This window comes from Nicotiana tomentosiformis, chromosome 2, assembly GCF_000390325.3.
Source record: "Nicotiana tomentosiformis chromosome 2, ASM39032v3, whole genome shotgun sequence".
In the NCBI taxonomy this organism is placed as follows: Eukaryota; Viridiplantae; Streptophyta; class Magnoliopsida; order Solanales; family Solanaceae; genus Nicotiana; species Nicotiana tomentosiformis.
The window spans coordinates 927,101-948,598 of record NC_090813.1 but is presented as its reverse complement, the minus strand read 5'-3'; the positions used below and the strand labels follow the sequence as shown (position 1 = coordinate 948,598).

The 21,498-nt window shown below is 41.6% G+C and overlaps 1 protein-coding gene across 1 annotated transcript; it reads left to right on the top strand.

The window, feature by feature from the left end:
* The first annotated feature begins 2,206 nt into the window (after positions 1-2,206).
* Positions 2,207-3,187, top strand: LOC104114035 (uncharacterized). The gene has a single exon (XM_009624376.1). The coding sequence runs from the start codon at positions 2,207-2,209 to the stop codon at positions 3,185-3,187; it is 981 nt and encodes a 326-aa protein (XP_009622671.1).
* The last annotated feature ends 18,311 nt before the right edge of the window (positions 3,188-21,498 follow it).

Here is a 21,498-nt window from a genome sequence, read left to right as displayed (position 1 = left end):
TTCCTCTTTAGCTATATGTTTAGTTTTTTATCTCTTTTTGTATTCTCCCTTCTTAATATGTCTAGCTAAGTTTATTAAGTTAGGATTGTGAACCCTAAGTATGGTTATATTTTTGGGTTATTAATATAAATTCGAAATTTGATTAAGCTTTATGTTATCCAATTACTTGATGATTTATTGATTGATTTTGTGGTTGCAAACACTAAATCCATGCCTATTTTGCTTGTTCTAGCTTGGAAGAGTAGAACTTAGCTTAGGTAGTATTAAGTGGGTTAACCATTTGATTAATGAAATATAGCAAGGAATAGTGTGATTTCTACTTGGGCTAATCAATTGCTTATCATTGAGCCTTAGTTATCTTGGAAGAGCAACTTAGGGTAGAAACGTCTCAAGTATTGGAAGACATTAAGTTGGTAGAATAGAAATTGAGGTCATAACACATACTTAATTAACTAGAATTGACGATTTGTATAGCCAAAGCATAGCCTATACGAGTGGGAAGCAATCCGAGCGCCTTTATCTTATTTTGCTATAACTACATCTTAATTGCACTCTACGTATTTGATAGAATTCCTTAGTTAAACTTTAGTAGTAATTGTAGACATAATTGAACAACCACTCTTTGTTTGAAGATTACATTAAGAATCATCAAGTTTGCATGCATTTGGACACTCTAACACATACCTACTCCTTGTGGGATTTGACCCCAACCTTTGTTGGGTTTATTATTGCTAACGACCGTGCTACTTTTATATAGAGAGTAGGATTGGACGTCACCAATGTTTGGTGCAGGTTGTCGGGGAGTACGGTGTTCTTGTGTTACTTTGTTATTGTGTGTTTTCTTGAGTTCTTATCTTTTCTTCGTGATACTTTGATTCGTGTGTGCTTGTTGTAGGTTACCAATGGAGAACAACAATGACCTTGGTGATTTGCCTCTTGGGGCTATTGATAAAGATATGGTAGATGAAGAAACGACTCCGGTTCAAGGGAATAGGCATGGTCGAGGTCAAAACCAACACTAACCTCCGCCGCATCCACCACCACTACCTCCACATGGCTAACCGGCTCAACAACATGCCGCACTAAATGATGGCTATGCAAGTGCAATTGCCTCCTCGTATTAGGGCGGGAAATTTTCAAATTACAAATGTCATGCTCACCTTGCTTGAGCAAAGAGGCTACTTCACCGGAGCACCTTATCAAAATGCATACAAGCACTTAAATGGATTCGTAGATGCTTGTTGGGAAGTAAGCAAACAAATGTGTCCGAGGACGCTTTGAAATTAAGGTTATTTCCTTTCTCCCTAAGAGAAAAAACCTTGGATTGGTTGGAGCGCTTACCATCCATACTTGGGATGAGTTGGCGGAGAAATTTATTGCCAAATTCTTCTCACCCGGGCACATGGCTACATTGAGGGATGAAATCTTGGCATTCAAGCAAGAACCGAATGAGCCACTACACGAATTTTGGGAACGCTATAGAACCATGGTGAAGGAATGTCCTAACAACGATATGACCGAGAACATGTTGCAACAAACCTTCTACCATGGGATTAACATAACCAATCAATGTGTAGTGAACCAACTTGCCGGTGGAAACTTTATGACCACGCCTTACCCGGAGGCTTATGCTATACTTGATGAGATGGCAGAGATATCATTCGCTTGGTAATCCCGAGCGAATGTGCCTCAAAGAGATCCGAATATGATTCACCTCAACAAGGAGTTGCACGATCATGGTCAATCCATTGCCGAGTTGACCACCACTATGAATCAATTTGCAAAAGCACAACTTTAACAAACTCAAGCATCGCGGCAAGTACATGTCGTGGAGGGTGTTCATGTCTTGGGTTCTAAGCAAAATATGAAGGGTAATCAATGTCAACCTCAAGAGGAAATGTACTCATAAGATAATGGACGCTACACTCAAGATGATTCTTATCAAGAGCAAAATGAGGAAGTTCAATTTGTGAGTAACTATCAAAATCAACGAGGTAACTTTCAAGGAACTAGCCAAGGACAATGGAGGTCGAGTAATAACCAAGGCAATTGGGGCAATAACAATCAAGGAAATCAAGGTTGGAGTGGCAGTAATCAAGGTAATCGAGGTGGTGGATCTTCCCAACAATATCAATAAAGATCCTACCAACATCTTCCATACAACAACCAAGGTGACTCTTCAACTGATAACCAACTTTTAGGGATTATGGAAAGGATTCTCAAGAATCAAGAGCAATCCGACAAAGAGAGGCGAGAAATGAATCAAGTGGTAGCTTCTCATACCACTTCAATCAAGCAAATTGAGACTCAATTGGGTCAAATATCTTCTCAATTGAATGTGAGACCACAAGGATCATTTCCTAGTGACACAATTCCAAATCCCAAGAGAGATGAGGGTATAAAGCAAGTGTTTGTCATTTTCACAAGGCGGAGCAAAATTATAAAGAAGAGGTCCATTGTAGTTGAGGATGATGATGACAAAGAAGAGTTGCCTCTCAAATATGCTTTTCCTAAGGTCAAGAGTCCCAAACTTCCTAAGGTGGCTCTTTCCAAGGTTAAGGATCCTCCTAAAGTTGATGAAGTTCCTAAGCAAGATGTACCTCTCATGGTCAATGAGAGGCTCGAGGTGATTGAAGTTCCCAAGTGTGCGGTGCTAATAGTAAGTCCAATTGTTGTTAAAGAGGTTCACCAAGCACCAAGCACCTCTCAAAATGAAAATGAAGTCCCTTCAAAGGAGAAAGAACCAATCAATGAGGCAAGCAAGAAGGCACCTAGATTGTACAAGCAATTACTGAGACCGCCTCCTCCATTTCCACAAATATTTGCAAAGCAACAACAAGAAGGCCAATTGCAAAAGTTCTATGATATGTTGAATCAAATCACCATCAATGTACCTTTTGTGGAAGCTCTTGAAAAGATGCCCGGTTATGCTAAATTCATGAAGGACTTGGTCACTAAGAAGAAGAATGTTAATTTTGAGACCATCAAGGTCACCCACCAATATAGTGCAATCATCTCACAAACAGGGTTTAATAAGATGGAAGACCCCGGGGCTTTCATTATTCCTTGTGCTATTGGGTTGACAAGCTTCGCAAAAGCTTTGTGTGATTTGGGGGCAAGTATCAACTTGATGCCTTATACCGTTTTCAAGAAGTTGGGCTTGGGCGACCCAGGACTACATCAATGAAATTATTAACGGCAGATCGTACTTTGAAGAGACCACTTGGTGTGATTGATGATATTCTTGTCAAAGTGGATAGATTCTACTTCCCCGCGGATTTTGTGATTCTTGATTGTGAAGTGGATGTAGAAATCCCGATCATTCTTGGTAGGCCTTTCTTGGCTACCGGGAGGGCCATATGTGATGTTGAAGCCGGAGAGCTCAAATTCCGGTTGAATGATGAAGAAGTGGTATTCCACATCCAAAAATCAATGAAGCATCCACATGACTATGGAGTGATATCCGTGATTGATGTGGTCGATGAAGTGGTAGATGAGGATATGCAAGAAATTTGTATGGATGAATCTTTGCATGCGGTTCTACTCAATTCGGAGAATGAGGCAATGGATGGTTACATTGAAGCCGTGATGGCTTTGGAGGGACTTGGTTCTTACTCTTACAAGCCCGCAAAGTTATCCCTTGATTTGGAGAATCGGGTTACTCCTCCCACTAAACCATCTATCATTGAGCCACCAAATCTTGAGTTGAAGCCTTTGCCTTCACATTTGAGGTATGAATTTCTAGGCCCTAATGAATCTTTGCCCGTTATTATCTCATCCTCTTTGTCTAGTGTGTAAGTTTCTTTATTGCTTGATGTTCTCAAAAAGCATAAGTTGGCATTAGGTTGGACCATTGCGGATATCTGGGGGATAAGTTCTTTTATATGCACAAGATCAACTTGTAGGAAGGGTTCAAGCCATGTGTGGAACACCAAAGAAGGCTCAATCCTCCTATGCAAGAAGTGGTCAAGAAGGAAATCATAAAATAGTTAGATGCCGGAGTAGTGTATCCAATCTCGGATAGCACTTGGGTGAGTCTAGTACAATGTGTGCCAAAGAAAAGAGGGATGCCTGTGGTTCTCAATGATAAGAATGAGCTAATCCCAACAAGGATCGTCACCGGATGGAGAGTTTGCATGGACTATAGGAAGTTGAACAATGCCACCCGAAAGGATCATTTTCCACTCCTTTTTATTGACCAAATATTGGATCGGTTAGCGGGAAGGTCTTTCTATTGCTTTCTTGATAGTTACTCGGGCTACAACCAAATTCAAATTTCCCCCGAAGACCAATAGAAGACAACTTTTACATGTCCTTATGGCACTTTTGCCTTTAAGAGGATGCCGTTTGGTCTTTGCAATGTCCCGACTACCTTCCAATGGTGTATGATGGTTATTTTCACCGACATAGTAGAGGATTTTCTTGAGGTATTCATGGATGACTTTTTCGTTGCGGGAGACACTTTTGATGGGTGTTTGGCTAACTTGGCCAAGGTGTTGAGAAGACGTGAAGAAACAAATCTTGTTTTGAATTGGGAGAAGTTCCACTATATGGTGGAGGAAGGCATTGTGCTTGGGCATAAGGTATCCAAAAAGGGTATTGAAGTCGATCTGAAAAAGATTGATGTTATTGCCAAGTTACTTCCTCCAAATAGCGTAAAGGGTGTAAGAAGTTTTCTAGGGCATACGGGATTCTATCGGAGGTTCATCAAGGACTTCTCAAAAGTGGTGAACCCAATATGTAAATTGTTGGAGAAAGATGCCAAGTTTCACTTTGATGAGGCGTGTATGGTTTCTTTTGAGGAACTCAAGCGGCGTTTAACAACTGCTCCTATCATTCAAGCTCCTAATTGGGAGTTGGCATTTGAATTGATGTGTGATGCTAGTGATGTCACCGTGGGAGCGGTGTTGGGCCAAAGAGTGTGCAAGCTTTTCCATCCCATTCATTATTCTAGCAAAACAATGAATGCCTCCCAAATGAACTATACAGTAATTGAAAAAGAACTTCTTGCAATTGCTTATGCTTTTGACAAGTTTCGTTCTTATCTTGTAGGTTCAAAGGTGGTGGTACATTCGGACCATGCCGCAATCCAGGGGCGGCCCAACATCATCGGAGGCCTAAAGCAAAATCTTAATAAGAGGCCTTAATATATATATATATATATATATATATATATATATATATATATATATATATATATATTTAATGAACATCGTTTTTAAAAAAGTTAGACAAGTGAGGATGTGAAATTTAAAAAAATGAGAACTTAGTTTTATAAAATACAGAAAATTAAATGAATTTAATATTGATTGCATCACAACTGAAATGGGAGAACCTAGAAAACATACGTGACTCCTTTTTTTTAGTAAGTCCCTTTCTATATTTGGTAACAATTCAACTTTAGATTTTTCTTTTTATTATTAATGAGATGATTTCTAGCCCAAAAACTTCTATGATTTATTTAAGATTACAAGTTTCAAAAGCCTTCCTTTATTTCATAAAATTCATGTCCAGTCAAATACTTTCATACAAATTGGGACGGAGAGAGTATAATTTATGTAAGAAAAATAAATAATAAGTTAGATTATTAGATATAGTTAGGTGACCAACTAATGAATAGAGAAATATAATTAAGTAAAAAAAATAAAATAAGATTGACAGAAAACTATTTTAGTTATATTAATTAGAGGAAGAAATCGAGTTATTAAAAATTAATATGACAATAAAAAAATAAATTTATCAATAATAAAAGATAATTATATAAATAATATACTACTATATATAGAAAAATACTAGTAATTTTGGGGCCCTTAAATATTTGGGTCCTAAAGCAAGTGTTTCACTTGCTTTAGGGTTGGACCGCCCCTGCCGCAATCCGGTACCTTTTGGCAAAGAAGGAGTCCAAACCAAGGTTGCTTAGATGGATATTACTCTTGCAAGAGTTTGACTTGGAAATCAAGGATAGAAAGGGCACAGAAAATCAAGTGTCAGACCACTTGTCTCATCTTGAGTTGGGGGGAGACCTTTGGAGGTCGAGGAGATAAATGAATCCTTCCCCGATGAACAAGTCCTTGTAGCCACAATTATAGTAGATGATGAATTGCTATGGTACGCCGACATGGCTAATTTCTTGGTGAGTGGGTTACTACCTCCAGATCTTCGTTCATACCAAAAAAAGAAGTTTTTAAGGGATAGTGACTCCTACTATTGGGAGGAACCGTATTTGTTCAAGATATGTGTTGACAACATTATAAGAAGATATGTTCCAAAAGAGGAAGGGACGACGATATTGAGGGCTTGCCATGAATCTCCGTATGGTGGACACCATGGAGAAAATAGGACCGCGGCTAAGGTTCTTGAGTGTGGATTCTATTGGCCCACTTTGTTCAAAGATGCCAACACTATAACCAAAGCTTGTGATCAATGCCAACGTCAAGGCAACATCTCAAGAAAGAATGAAATGCCTTTGAATCCGATTTTGGAGGTGGAGTTGTTTGACGTGTGGGGAATTAACTTCATGGGGCCGTTTGTGAGCTCCTACAACAATAAATACATCCTTGTGGCAGTTGACTATGTGTCAAAGTGGGTGAAAGCAGTAGCTCTACCAAAGAATGAAGCAAGAAGTGTCACCGCGTTCCTCAAGAAGAATATTTTTACAAGATTCGGCACTCCGAGAGCTATTATAAGTGACAGTGGTTCTCATTTTTGTAATCGATCGTTTGCCACTTTACATGAGAAATATGGAATCAATCACAAAGTTGCCACACCGTATCACCCACAAACAAGTGGGCAAGTTGAAGTTTCAAATCGTGAGATTAAGAGCATTTTGGCCAAAACTGTCAATGCCAATAGGACGGATTGGTCAAGAAAACTTGATGATGCTCTTTGGGCGTATAGAACAGCCTACAATACACCAATCGACATGTCTCCATATAAGTTGGTATTTGAAAAGGCTTGTCATTTGCCGGTGGAGTTGGAGCACAAAGCTTTATGGGCCCTGAAAAAGCTCAACTTGGAATGGGTCGATGCGGCGAACGTAAGAGTCTCTCAACTTAATGCGATAGATGAATTTCGGTTCCAAGAATATGAGAGTGCTTCATTATACAAGCAAAGAATGAAGTAACTCCACGACAAGAAGATCATGAAAAGGGAATTCCACCCCGGGGACTTGGTTGTTCTTTACAATTTTAGATTTAAGTTGTTCCCGGGTAAGTTGAAATCAAAATGGTCCGGGCCATTCAAGGTTGTGCATATTTACCCATTTTGTGCCGTGGATTTGGAGTCCCGCGATGGTAAAAGTATTTTTAAAGTAAATGGACAACGAATCTGACATTATTTGGGTCACATTAATACAAGAAAAGTGGTCTCGAAAGTTGAGTTGGGGGAACCCCCAACAACATCTTAAGTTGTGTTCGCTATGGTATTGTGCCACGACGTTAAATGCAGCGCTTGGTGGGAGGCAACCCATCGTTTGCAAGTTTTTAGTCAAAAAGGAAAAAAAATCCCAAGTTCTTTATTTTTTTTTTCTTTTTCTTTCTTGCATTTTGATTTTATCTAGAGTAATTTTATGTGTTTTGTTCTTGTGCTTTGATGATTTTGATATTTAAGTGTGTGTAGGTGGAGTGTTGGAAGGAAGGAAGTGACTTAATTTTACTAAGTGTGCAAGAATGACAGAGTGAAGAGTGAGTCGCTTACCGATGAGCACACAGTTGCTCCCGTTCACTACCCCACGAGAATGATTGGGACACCACATCCAGGAGAGCTTAGCGTCGAGGATCTCAAATTAGTTCGGATACCACCCCGCTTGGATTGAGGGAGTATTTCCTTAGCGTACCTTTATGCTTATTTTAATTGCATTGAGGGCAATGCAAATTTTTATTTATAGGGGAAGAGTATTGATGAGTTCTGGTATGCTGGACAATTTTTTTTGATATTTTTTTGTGATATATATATATATAAAACCTCTTTGGGTTTTCTTTGCCATCGTTCTTTCCCAAAGATGCAACTTGAACCGGAAAATATTTTTAATGTCCCAAAGTCAACTTTTGACTTGTTTGGTACCAACACTACTTAGATGTATTCCTTGAAACAACTTTTCATGAAATGCATGTTTTTGAAAATTCTTGAAAGTAGTTGAGTTGATTATTTTTGGCATGATCCTTAGGTTCCATTATTAGCCTTAATGTCACTATATAGCTTTTAGGCTATGGTAACTTTTTGAGTTCATGTATTTTAATTGGGATTTGAATACATATATCTGCTTTGAGTGTACATGAGCCATGTGAGGTGAGGTTGTTGTTGAGTTCTTTTGTATCAATTTGTGGTCTAGAACTTACCCCAAGTGTGTTTCGAGGCGAAATTCTAGGTTGTGCTTGGTTTAGAAAATAAATTTAGACTTTCTTTGGACCGCTTGTGCCTTTAATTACTTACCCTTGATAAGATTATCCTAGTCAACCCTTTTAAGCATTTATCCTTTTATTATCAACCACATTATAATCCCTTTTCCCTTTTTATTCTATCCTCTTTTTATGCCCCGACTTTCTTAAGCGCTTGAAATTACAATCTAGGCCAAAAGCCTAAGTTTGGGGGAGGAGGTGAAAAAAGTATGATGTGGAAGCTACTTGAAGGTGAAGCAACCAAAAAAAAAGAAAAAAAAAGAAGAGTTGAAATAAAAAGGGAAGACTAAAGGCTCATGACAAAGGTGATGATCACAAAAGGAAAGCCTTGCTAACCAAGGAGCTTTAATGGTGTAATTAAATCATTTTGCCTAGCTGAAAAAGGGTGAAATTTTGAAAGGAATTGTGTTTTGAATTGTCAAGATTGCAGTGCTTAGAAAGGTCGTAATTACACTTTACCCATATTGATGCCCTACCTCCAACCAAAAACCTACAATACTTTCTCGCAAGTCCTAAATGATTTCGAACTAGGCACACATACATTAGTGGAGATTTACGCGAGGGGCAAGCCTATGGCACTATTTTTGTACATTTGAACTTCTTTTGTAAGAGGGTGTGCTTACTTCTTTTTATTTATATCCCAATTTTGCTTTGAAAATATCATAACGTGTGTGTGGGAATCTCTCTTAATTTGCGAGGGCACATGGAAACTCGGGTGTGATTAATGTTTCTTTTCTCAATTGGGACACATGAATAAAAGAAAGTGGCCTTGTGACTTAAAGATAACTTTAGAAGTTTTGGAATCATAGTTTGAAAATTTTTCTTGACTTTGTTGAATACTCATGTGGTTTTGAAATTTAAAGTCTTTGGAAGTTGTTGAGGGGTCATGCATTTGAGGATAGTTGTGGTACCAACCGAAGTCATGGGTTTTTGTACTTGACTGCTTCTTAGCTTGGTTGTGATGCTAGCTTTAGCTTGTGAGTTTAATTGTTTAATAGCTTCAATGAATTGATGCCTAAGTTTGAGTCTTGATTTGGTTGAGGACAACCAAATTGTGTTATCCAATTACTTGATGATTTATTGATTGATTTTGTGGTTTCAAACACTAAATTCATGCCTATTTTGCTTGTTCTAGCTTGAAAGAGTAGAACTTAGCTTAGGTATAAAGTAATTAGTAAGAAACTAAGTGAGTTAACTATTTGATTAACGAAATCTAGCTAGGAATAGTGTGATTTCTACTTGGGCTAATCAATTGCTTATCATTGAGCCTTAGTTGTCTTGGAAGAGCAACTTGGAGTAGAAACCTCTCAAGTGTTGGAAGACATTAAGTTGGTAGAATAGAAATTGAGGTCATAACACATGCTTAATTAACTAGAATTGACTATTGTATACCCAAAGCATAGCCTACACGAGGGGGAAGCAATCCTAGAACCTTTCTCTTATTTTGTTATAACTACATCTTAATTGCACTCTACGTGTTTGATAGAATTCCTTAGTTAAACTTTAGTAGTAATTGTAGACATAATTGAACAATTACTCTTTGTTTGAAGATTACATTAAGAATCATCAAGTTTGCACGCATTTGGACACTCTAACATACACCTACTCCTTGTGGGATTCGACCCTAACCTTTGTTGGGTTTATTATTGCTAATAACTGTGCTACTTTCATATAGAAAGTAGGATTGGACGTCATCATCTACCACCCTAATCATCGACCTCTATACCTTCCTATCAAGGATCATATCCTCGGTCAGTTGAAGTTTGATTAAATATAAGTTTGACCGTGTTACACTCGAATCCTATCGAGTTTAGGATACAAGTTCTAATTAGTCCACATTAGCACTGCTTTTTATTTGTTTATTTCATTTTTTTGTATTTTAATCAGATAAATTGAAATTTCATTAATAAATGCATCCACTAGATGCTAGTAATTACAAGCTGCTGCAATGGGAGTCCTTTGAAGAATTTCCTGAAGAAGTTACTTACCGTATGGTGATTATTCCAGCAAAAAGTATTTGTGTGACATCTATACTTGCGAAGGTGTCTTTAGTTTGTTAAGTTTGTTAGAATGTGACTCATTGAGGCATTGTCTAGCACAACTCGTACTTGGGAATCTCTGCTTATATAGCTATGCATCATTGAAATTTGAAGGTATGAACATTACTTCTTAGAATTTTACTTTTTTGTTCTTCGAACGTTAAAGATATTCAAATTCAGTGGATGATCCCAAAAAGCTCAAGAGTATTTAGTGGGTTAAAGCTATCAAACTGAAAATTTCAGGATAATTAGGACTAAAAATACTATATTCAGAATAATTAGGACCAAAAATAATTTTGGTGTACACAGAATAAATAATGTCAAAGTCAGAGCTCCTGAGTTGAGGTATTATGCCCATATACAAACTCTTGAATCAAGAATATTTCACCATCTTGAACATGGCCTTAAAAGAGAGTTGAGCAAAGGGAGAAATGTAGAAAATTGAAGAAATACTCTTGTTCCATCGTTTGAGAACTTGACGATTTTCTAATTGTCACGACCCGAAATTCCCACCTTCAGGAATGTGATGGCGCCTAACATTCACTTGCTAGGTAAGCCAACGTTAGAAAAGTTTAAACTATTTTTAACAACTCACCTTAATTAAATAGTATAGAAACCAACAATCGGAATAATATCTGAATTTAAATGTGCAACCCAAAAATAATACGATATCTAAATACCATCCCAGAACTAGAGTCACAAGTACATGAGCTTCTAGAATAATACAAACAAGGGTTTGAATAAAATAAAGTTGTCTGAAAGGAAGCACACAACTAAGATAAAGTAGAAGGGGACTTCAGAGATGCGAACGCTGTGCAGCTATACCTCAGGTTTTCTTTGATAGCTGAATCCGAGCAAATCTACAATACGCCGTTGGGACTAATTCCGGTATCTGCATAAGAAGTGCAGAGTGTAGTATGAGTACAACTGACCCCATGTACTCTGTAAGTGCCGAGCCTAACCTCGACAAAGTAGTGACGAGGCTAAGGCAGGTTGCTTGCATTAACCTGTACCTAATAATAATGATAATATCAAGAATAGAAATAAGACAAGTAAATCATATCAATAATTGAAGTCAATCCAGCAGTCATAAATCTTCAATTAATTTCTGTTGCGGCGTGCAACTCGCTCCAACAATATAAACTTAGAATAATTCCGTTGCGGCGTGCAACCCGATCCAATAATATAATCTTTTAATTTAATTCCGTTACGGCGTGCAACCCGCTCCAACAATATAAACTTTTAATAAATCCGTTGCACAACTTAAAATAAATTTGTTGCGGCGTACAACCCGCTCCATCAATATAATTAAACAACTCTTAAATGTAAAAATACTTCAATAAATACCACATGTAATAAGAAATTATTAGGAAATAAAGCATACAATAATTACGATTTATTTAGGAAACAAGTAATGACAAGTAGCAATTAATTGTAGAAATCAGGGAGAAATAGGCAATTTAATATTTAATATGCTAAATATCAAATATCAATTAAGACACATAATTCAAATAAGCATGTGACAATTATAGCATGAATCCAAGACATAATATTGGACAAGGAATATGAGAGAAATAATAAATATAATAATTAATTCATAATTTAAAATAATTTATAATTTTTAGATAAATATGCAAACAATCAATTTGACAATGTATAGGCACTCGTCACCTCGTCTATACGTCATTACTGTTACGCGGCACCTTCCTGAAGTTCCTTGGAAGGGCGACGTAAGGCTAAGCAACCGATGTCAGTACGGTTGCTGTCCGCCAACTGAGGTCCCCTCCGTACGCTAGACTAGATTATCAGTGCCGTACGGGAAAACCAATGTCATGAGCAATTGAAAGAGAGCAGAAAAGAGAATTGAGAATGAAAGAAAGCTTGATTGCATTGAATGAAAGCTATTACAGAAAACAAGACGGTGTCGGGGGGAGAGACACCAGTACAAAGAATTGTTTGCTTGCTTGAAAGTTTTGATTGCTTGGTCCCCCTTAATAATGCTTAAAAAAAATAAACCAAAGTTACATGACTAGATCTATGAAAGCTGGAAAATCACACTTAAAGAAAATTCAGCAAAACTACTCTATATTTACAATGAAAAGGACTTAGTCTTCTACAAAGCAGCAACAAGTCCGTTGGCAGCAACTTTGTCTTTAGCATCAGGGTCTGCGCGCGTGGCATTGTCTATGCGCGCGGCGCTATTGGCATCTGCTTGTGGCTGTGCACTGGCGATGGCTATCGGTGGGGCGACAGAGGCGCATGCGCGCTTGTCACTTGGAGCTGCCGAGACCACGGGGCCGACCGTGGCGACGGGCGTTGGGAGGCTGGCCAGGACGCCACGGGGCGCGTCCAAGGGTCATGGGGCATGGTTGGAAAGCCGCCCATGACATTCTCCCCCACCTGAGTTGGCGACGTCCTCGGCGCCTTCCTTGCAAGGTAATCATCAATCAGGCTCTTGTAGGCTTTGAGGTTTGTTCCCTCTCCCAAGTATTCTCCTCTGCATCACATCCCTGCCATTTCACCAAGAACTCCTGGTGATCTTTTCTTGAGGCGTGAATCACTCGATCATCAAGAATAACTTCAGCACGCCTTTTCCCGGTTGAATTGGGGCCTCGAATACTTAGTATTGTGAGTTGGCTTCGTGAAGGATCCTCCATATCTTCCCAAAAAGGTTTCAGGAGACTGATATGGAAAACAGGATGGATTTTCCATCAAGCTGGGGTATCCACCCGGTATGCAACTTTCCCAATGCGCCTTTCAATGGACAAGGGTCCAATATATTTTTGCAATAGGCGAGGGTCATGGACCCCTGCAAACAAGTACCGCTTTGGGATTTTGACCATCACTTTGTCTCCCACCTGGTATTCAACAAAGCGGCGATTCTGATCAGCATGCCTCTTCATCCGCTTTTGGGCTTTGACAAGATAGCTCCGCACTATCTCCAAATTTTGCTTCCATTCTTTTGAGAAGCTAGCAGCCCGAGGAGATTTTGACATATTTGGTGCGTTCACTGTGTGTGGGAGTAGCGGTTGCTGTCCGATAACAATTTCAAAAGCGCTTTTGTTGGTACTTGAGCTCTTTTGTGAATTGAAACACAGTTGAGCAGTATCCAGAAGCTTCACCCAATTCTTCTGCGATCCGGTCACAAAGTGCCAGAGATATTCCTCTAGCATGCCATTGAATCGCTCCGTCTGGCCATCAGATTGCGGATGAAAACTTGAGCTATGACTCAATTTTGACCCGAGGCACTTAAAGAGTTGGGTCCAAAAATTGCTAGTGAAGCGTGAGTCGCGATCACTAACAATGTCTTTAGGTAAGCCCCAATATTTGACGACATGAGAGAAGAATAGTCGAGCTATGTCTTCTGCTGATATATATTGTGGGGCTGCTATAAAGGTAGCATACTTGGAAAATCGATCCACCACAACCAAGATAGTTGTGAGATCTCTGACCTTGGGCAATCCGGTGATGAAGTCCAGGGAAACGCTTTCCCAAGGTCTTTTTGGGACAGCTAGTGGTTCCAAGAGCCCTGCCTGCGTCAAGCGGTCTGACTTGTCTTTCTGGCATACTAGACAAGTCTTCACATACTGAGCGATGTCATCGACCATTTAGGGCCAATAATATGCACGGCGAAGTAATGCCATGGTGCGTTCCTCGCCGGGATGACCGGCCCACAAAGTATCGTGGCATTCTGCAAGAAGAGCCCGTCGCAGATCTCCTCCTTTAGGAACATAAAGTCGGTTCCCTTTCACCTTCAGGAAGCTATCTTCGGTGTAGAACTGGCGAGTCTTGCCCTGTCCTACCAAATCAACCAAATACTGTGCAGTAGGATCCTTGATGAGTAGATCCTGTATCCGGTCTTTTATGGTGGTGGTGACTTCTCTTCCCTTTAGGGCGGCGAGTACACACATCGATGCTAGATCAGCCCTCCGACTGAGTGCATCAGCAACATGATTGGTCTTTCCACTTCGGTACTCCAGGTTGAAGTGAAATTCCGCTAGGAGTTCCTGCCACCTAGCCTGTCGACCATTCAGCTTTGGCTGGGTCATGAAATGGCTAACGGCTGTGTTGTCTGTCTTGACCACGAATGGGGCTCCCAGTAGATAATGCCTCCAAAGGCGTAAGCAATGAACGACAGCCAATAATTCTTTCTCATGAGCGGCATAGCGCCGCTCTGCATCCTTCAGTTTCCGGCTCTCGTACGCTACGAGATGCCCTTCTTGTAGCAATACTCAACCAAGTGCATAGTCGGAGGCATCCGTTTGCACTTCGAATGGCTTGGCCAAGTCAGGGAGGGCCAAGACTGGGCTACTAGACATAGCCATCTTCAATGCGTCGAAGGCCTCTGCCCGCTTGGGGCCCCAATCCCACGGGGTGGCCTTCTTGAGAAGTTCTGTTAGCGGCACTGCAATGAGGGAGTAACTTTTCACAAAACGCCGATAGAAGTTGCATAGACCAAGGAACGACCTCAAGACATGTATATCCTTAGGAGGCGGCCATTCTGTAATGGCCTGAATCTTTTGCTGGTCCATCTTGATCCTCCCTTCCTCGATGACATGTCCGAGGAAGTCAATTTGTTTTTGAGCAAAGGAGCACTTGGAAAGCTTCGCATATAATTCGTGCTCCCGCAATCAGGTTAGGACCTTCCGCAAATGATCCAGGTGTTCTTCCAGTGTCTGGCTATATACCATAATGTCATCCAAATAAACCACGACGAATTCATCAATGTATTCTCGGAATACTTGGTTCATCAGGGTGCAAAATGTGGCTGGCGCATTAGTCAAGCCAAAGGGCATAACCAGGAAGTCGTACGACCCATATCTTGTCACACAGGTCGTCTTGTGCTCATCACCATCTGCAATCCAAACTTGCTAATAACCTGTCCTCAGGTCTATTTTGGTGAATACCATCGCACCACCCAGTCTATCAAACAAGTCTGCCATTAACGGAATAGGATACTTGTTTTTCACGGTGATTTTGTTTAGAGCCCGGTAATCCACACAGAGTCGTAAACTACCATCATGTTTCTTTTGGAATAGCATAGGGGACCCGTATGGGGACTTGGAGGGAATAATGATCCCTGTGTCTAGCATTTCCATCAATTGTCTCCGAAGCTTGGAGAGTTCGGGTTGTGACATTCTGTACGGCGCCCGGGCAGATGGCTTCGCACCCGGCACCAACTCAATCTCATGGTCCACAGTTCGCCTAGGCGGAAGGCGCTTTGGCATGTCTTGTGGCATGATGTCTTCAAATTCCAGAAGCAACTCCTTCACGGGTGCAGGAATGGGACCCGAGGAGCGTTCTATATCTTCCATGCAGAGGGTGGCCAGGAACGTGGGTTCATGTCTTTTTACCCCTTTTTCAACTGCAAGGCCGAGATGTTCTCGGCTGCCATCTTCATGGGAATGCACGGAATAATGCAGGGCTTGGCCCCATTTGCCCCCATCATCAGTAGCATGTCTGTATACGGTGCGGGCATGGTATTGGTCTGTCTCAGGAATTCCAACCCCACTATTAACTCAAAGTCATCTATGATCACTACGTGCCGGTTGAACTTTCCTTCATAAGGGCCAAGCTTCACTGGTACTTCTTTGGCTATTCCACCTACTGGTTGAGGTGGTGAGTTGATAGCCTTCACACGACCTTTGCCCTTTCCTACAACTAGTCCAAGACGCTCCACCTGAGTCGAGGCTATGTAGTTGTGGGTGGCACCCGTGTCTATCATTGCCCGAATGGGCCTGCCATTTACCTTCATGTCAACGAACATTAAGGTCCTCTCTTGATGAGGAGGAGTCCTCAAATTCGTCTTCTTATTTCCTTTCCTAACAATTGGACAGGGGTCCTTCTTCTTGCGGATACCGGCACTGGTTCCTACTAAGGACTCAGAAATGGAGCCAACAATTGCATTGAATGCACCTACTGGCTCGGTCTGGTCCGCATCATCGGCGTCGTCATCCGTCCCATCCTCAAAAGCTTGATGGGCGTTCATCTGTGCATGTGGGCATTCATTATTCCAATGCGGTCCGCCGCAATGATGACATCCTGAGGAGGGCTTCCTCCCCCGATCATTGTTGTTAGATACAGCACTAGTACTGCCGGAAGAGGGAGCCTTGGATTTGGGTGCACTCCGGTCTCCTCAACTTCTGCTAGGGCCACCAGTGTTTGGTTGGCCCCCTTTGTATCCTCCTCGGACAAGCTGTTGAGGCCTATCCTTCCGGGCTTCCACTTGGTAATCCCCAAGGCACTCTGCTGCTTGGATTGCCTTAGGCAACGTATCTACCCTTTGTCTCTGCAACTCCATCCGGGCATAAGGTTTCAACCTTCCAGGAAGGTGAAGAGTTTGTCTTTGTCCCCCATGTCACGGATTTTCAGCATGAGCGCGGAGAATTCCCGCACGTAATCTCGCACTGATTTGGTCTGGCGGAGCTCCCGCAACTTTCTCCTGGCATTGTACTCAACATTTTCGGGGAAGAACTGTAGGCGTATGGCTGCCTTCAGTTCCGCCCATGTGTCGAGGGCATCTTCACCTGCCTTGATGGCTTCGTACTTCACCCGCCACCAGAGTTTGGCATCACCCTGAAGATACATGGCAGCAGTTGCTACCTTCTTAGCTTCTTCCAGGCTTCCCACGGCATCGAAGTATTGCTCGATGTCGAAAATGAAATTTTCCACTTCTTTGGCATTCCGAGCTCCACTGTATGGCTTTGGCTCAGGAATTTTCAGCTTTTGTGCCATGGGGGCGAGGTTCACACCACCCCCAAATTGGTTTCCGCCTCCTCGAAGTAGGCCTTGTAAAGCAGCATTGACAACATTGAGCTGGCCTGTCAAGTTGTCAATGGTTTGTTGCATGGCAGTCACCCTGTCTGCCTCTTGTTCCCTGTTGGCTAAATCCTCGGCACGCTCCTGCTGGAGGACCTCAAATTTACCAAAAATTTCAGCTGCCTCTGTGGCTGCTGTTTGCCGGTCTCCTTCAGAGTCGCGGCTGATGTTTTCTATGTCAACTTCGGCCTGGATGAGTCTGCGGTCCAGGTCGTCCAACCTTTGCACTAGGCTGGTTTTTAGATCGGGCACCATTTCCACGATGGGCCGTAATGCGTCAACCGTTCCCTCAAGGGTCGCGATGCGATCCCCATAATTCACCATGGTCAGAAATGGTGGTAATTGCAATGTGATCCCTCGTCCGATGTCGAGCCTAGGCTCTGATACCAACTGTTACGCGGCGCCTTCCTGAAGTTCCTTGGAAGGGCGACGTAAGGCTAGGCAACCGATGTCAGTACGGTTGCTGTCCGCCAACTGAGGTCCCCTCCGTACGCTAGACTAGATTGTCAGTGCCGTACGGGAAAACCAATGTCATGAGCAATTGAAAGAGAGCAGAAAAGAGAATTGAGAATGAAAGAAAGCTTGATTGCATTGAATGAAAGCTATTACAGAAAACAAGACGGTGTCGGGGGGGAGAGACACCAGTACAGAGAATTGTTTGCTTGCTTGAAAGTTTTGATTGCTTGGTCCCCCTTAATAATGCTTAAAAAAAATAAACCAAAGTTACATGACTAGATCTATGAAAGCTGGAAAATCACACTTAAAGAAAATGCAACAAAAATACTCTATATTTACAATGAAAAGGACTTAGTCTTCTACAAAGCAGCAACAAGTCCGTTGGCAGCAACTTTGTCTTTAGCATCAGGGTCTGCGCGCGCGGCATTGTCTATGTGCGCGGCGCTGTTGGCATCTGCCTGTGGATGGGCGCTGGCGATGGCTATCGGTGGGGCGACAGAGGCACATGCGCGCTTGTCACTTGGAGCTGCCGAGACCACAGGGCCGACCGTGGTGACAGGCGTTGGGAGGCTGGCCAGGATGCCACGGAGCGCGTCCAAGGGGTCATGGAAATTCACTTAACAAATAATTCAAGGGTTCTATTCCCTCAAGTCAAGATTAACCACGATACTTACCTTGCTTCGCAACCAAATTCAAGATTTAAATAAACCTTTGCCTCGCGAATTGGTGTCCGAAAGTTTCAAATCTAGTCACAAATAATTCAATATACTCAACACGAATCGTAGGAATTAATTTCATATTAAATTACTAATTTTCCGAATTAAAATCTAAAATTCTTTTGAAAAAAAATCAACAGTAGGGCCCATATATCGAATCTTGGAAAAACTCACGAAATCTGAACACCTGTTTCAAGACGAGTCCAACCATACAAAAATTATCAAATTCCGATGTCAAATGGACCTTCAAATCCTAAATTTTTATTTTTGAAAAGTTTTACAAAAATTTCAATTTCTTCCATCTAAATCAGAAATAAATAATGAATATAGACATGGACTTATAAAATATCATCAATATATGATAAGGAACACTTACCCAGTCCAAAGCCGTGAAAAACGCCTTCAAAAACTCCTTCAAACACTCCTTCAAACACTCATGCAGTAATGGCGAAATGACTGATTTTCGATCCCTTATGTTTGAGTCAATTTTTGCTTCTGCGACGAAATGGCCGCATCTGCGACATCACTTTTACGACTGAAAATTACTCTTCTGTGAAGAAGCACTGGCCAGCTGAAGCCTCACATCTGCGGAGGCATTTTCGCTTCTGCGATGCCAAATGCGCATTTGTGCTGCCTTCCGCTTCTGAGAAACGCAATGTCCGCTTCTGCGGACTCGCAAAAGCGTCTAGTTTTCCGCTTCTGTGGCTTCTTGCCCAGTTCCTTTGCTTTCGCTTCTGTGATGGACTTCGCGCTTCTGCGGCCAAGGCTTTGCAGAAGCGAACACACGAGAAGCAGCAAATTCGACAATTTGCTTAAATCCAAAATTTGATCTGATTTCGATCTGAATCACACTCGGGGTACTCGGGACCTCATCCGAATATACCAACAAGTCCCGTAACATAACGCAGACTTACTCGGGGTCTCAAATCACGTCAAATAACATCGAAATTACAATTCACACCTCGATTTGGACTTATAAGTTTCAAACTTTTCACTTTACAAAACCCGCGCCGAAACGTGTTAAACGGATCCAGAATGACTTCAAATTTGGCGCACAAGTCATAAATGACATAACAAAGCTATTTTAATTTTTAGAATCGGGTTCCGACCCCGATATCAATAAAGTCAAATCCGCGGTCAAACTTTGAAAATCTTTAGCCTTTAAATTTTTAGTTTTCGTTAAATGGTGATAATTCGAGCTAGGGACCTCCGAATTCGATTCTAGAGATATGCCCAAGTCCCAAATCGCGATACGGATCTACAGGAACTGTCAAAATACTGATCCGGATCCGTTTGCTCAAAACATTGACCAAAGTCAACTCAAATAAGTTTTGAAGCTCTATTTTACATTTAAATCAATTTTTCACATAAACATTTACGGACTGCACCCGTAAGTCGAGGAATGCTGAAAGGTGCTATTCGAGGTCTTAGAACACATAAATAAATGTTTAAAATTAAAGATGATATATTGGGTCATCACATTCTCCACCTCGAAAACAAACGTTCGTCCTCGAACGGAATTAGAAAACTACCTGAGCTGGTGAAAAGGTGTGTATATTTACTGCGCATGTCCGACTCGGACTCCCAGGTAGTTGCCTCAATCGACTGACCTCTCCATTGCACCCGAACTAAAGGATAACTCCAAGACCTCAACTGTCGGACTTGCCGGGCTAGAATAGCTACCGACTCCTCTTTATAAGTCAAATCTTTGTCCAATTGGACTGACTTGAAATCTAATACATGAGACGAATCACCATGGTATTTCCGGAGCATGGATACATGAAACACCGGATGAAGTACTGATAAACTAGGTGGTAGTGCAAGCCTGTAGGCTACTTTACCCACCCTTTCAAGAATTTTAAAGGGTCCGATATACCTAAGGCTCAACTTTCCCTTCTTTCTGAATTTCATTGCACCTTTCATAGGTGAAACCCGGAGCAATACTCTTTCTCCTGCCATGAATGCAACGTCACGAACTTTACGGTCGGCATAACTCTTGTTCCTAGACTGAGCAGTGTGAAGTCGATCCTGAATAATCTTGACCTTATCCAAGGCATCCTGTACCAAATCGGTACCCAACAACCGAGCCTCTCCTGGTTCAAACCAGCCAAATGGCGAACGACATCGCCTCCCATATAATGCTTCATACAGAGACATCTGAATGCTCGACTGGTAGCTGTTATTATAGGCAAACTCCGCAAGTGGTAAGAACTGATCCCAAGAACCTCCAAAGTCTATAACACAAGCGCGAAGCATATCTTCCTGTATCTGAATAGTGCACTCTGATTGTCCGTTTGTCTGTGGATAAATGATGTACTCAACTCAACCTACGTGCCTAACTCACATTGTACAACCCTCCAGAAGTGTGAGGTGAACTGCGTACCTCGATAAAAAATGATAGACATGGGCACACCGTGAAGGCGGACAATCTCGCACTTATAAATCTCAGCTAATCACTCTAAAGAATAGGTAACTGCTACTGGAATGAAATGTGCTGACTTGGTTAACCTGTCCACAATGACCCATACTGCATCAAACTTTCTCTGAGTTCGTGGGAGCCCAACAACAAAGTCCATAGTGATACGCTCGCACTTTCACTCAGGAATTTCTAACTTCTGAAGCAGACCACCAAGTCTCTGATACTCGTACTTGACTTGCTGACAATTCAGACACCGAGCTACATATGCAACTATATCCTTTTTCATTCTCCTCCACCAATAATGTTGCCGTAAATCTTGATACATTTTGGCGACACCCGGATGAATAAAATACCGGGAACTGTGGGCCTCTTCAAGAATTAACTCACGAAGCCCATCTATATTAGACACACAGATACGACCATGGATCCGCAAAACTCCATCATCTCCCACAGCAGCCTGCTTAGCACCACCGTGCCGCACCGTGTCCTTAAGGACAAGCAAATGGGGATCATCATAGTATCGCTATCTGATGAGCTCATACAAGGAAGACTGAGCGACTATGCAAGCTAGAATCCGACTGGACTCTGAAACATCTAACCTCACGAACTGATTGGCCAAAATCTAAACATCTGCAGCTAACGGCCTCTCACCA

What these genes read in the sequence shown, in the direction of transcription:
- LOC104114035 (XM_009624376.1), top strand. Translation starts at nt 2,207, where the DNA reads ATGGAAAGGATTCTCAAGAATCAAGAGCAATCCGACAAAGAGAGGCGA.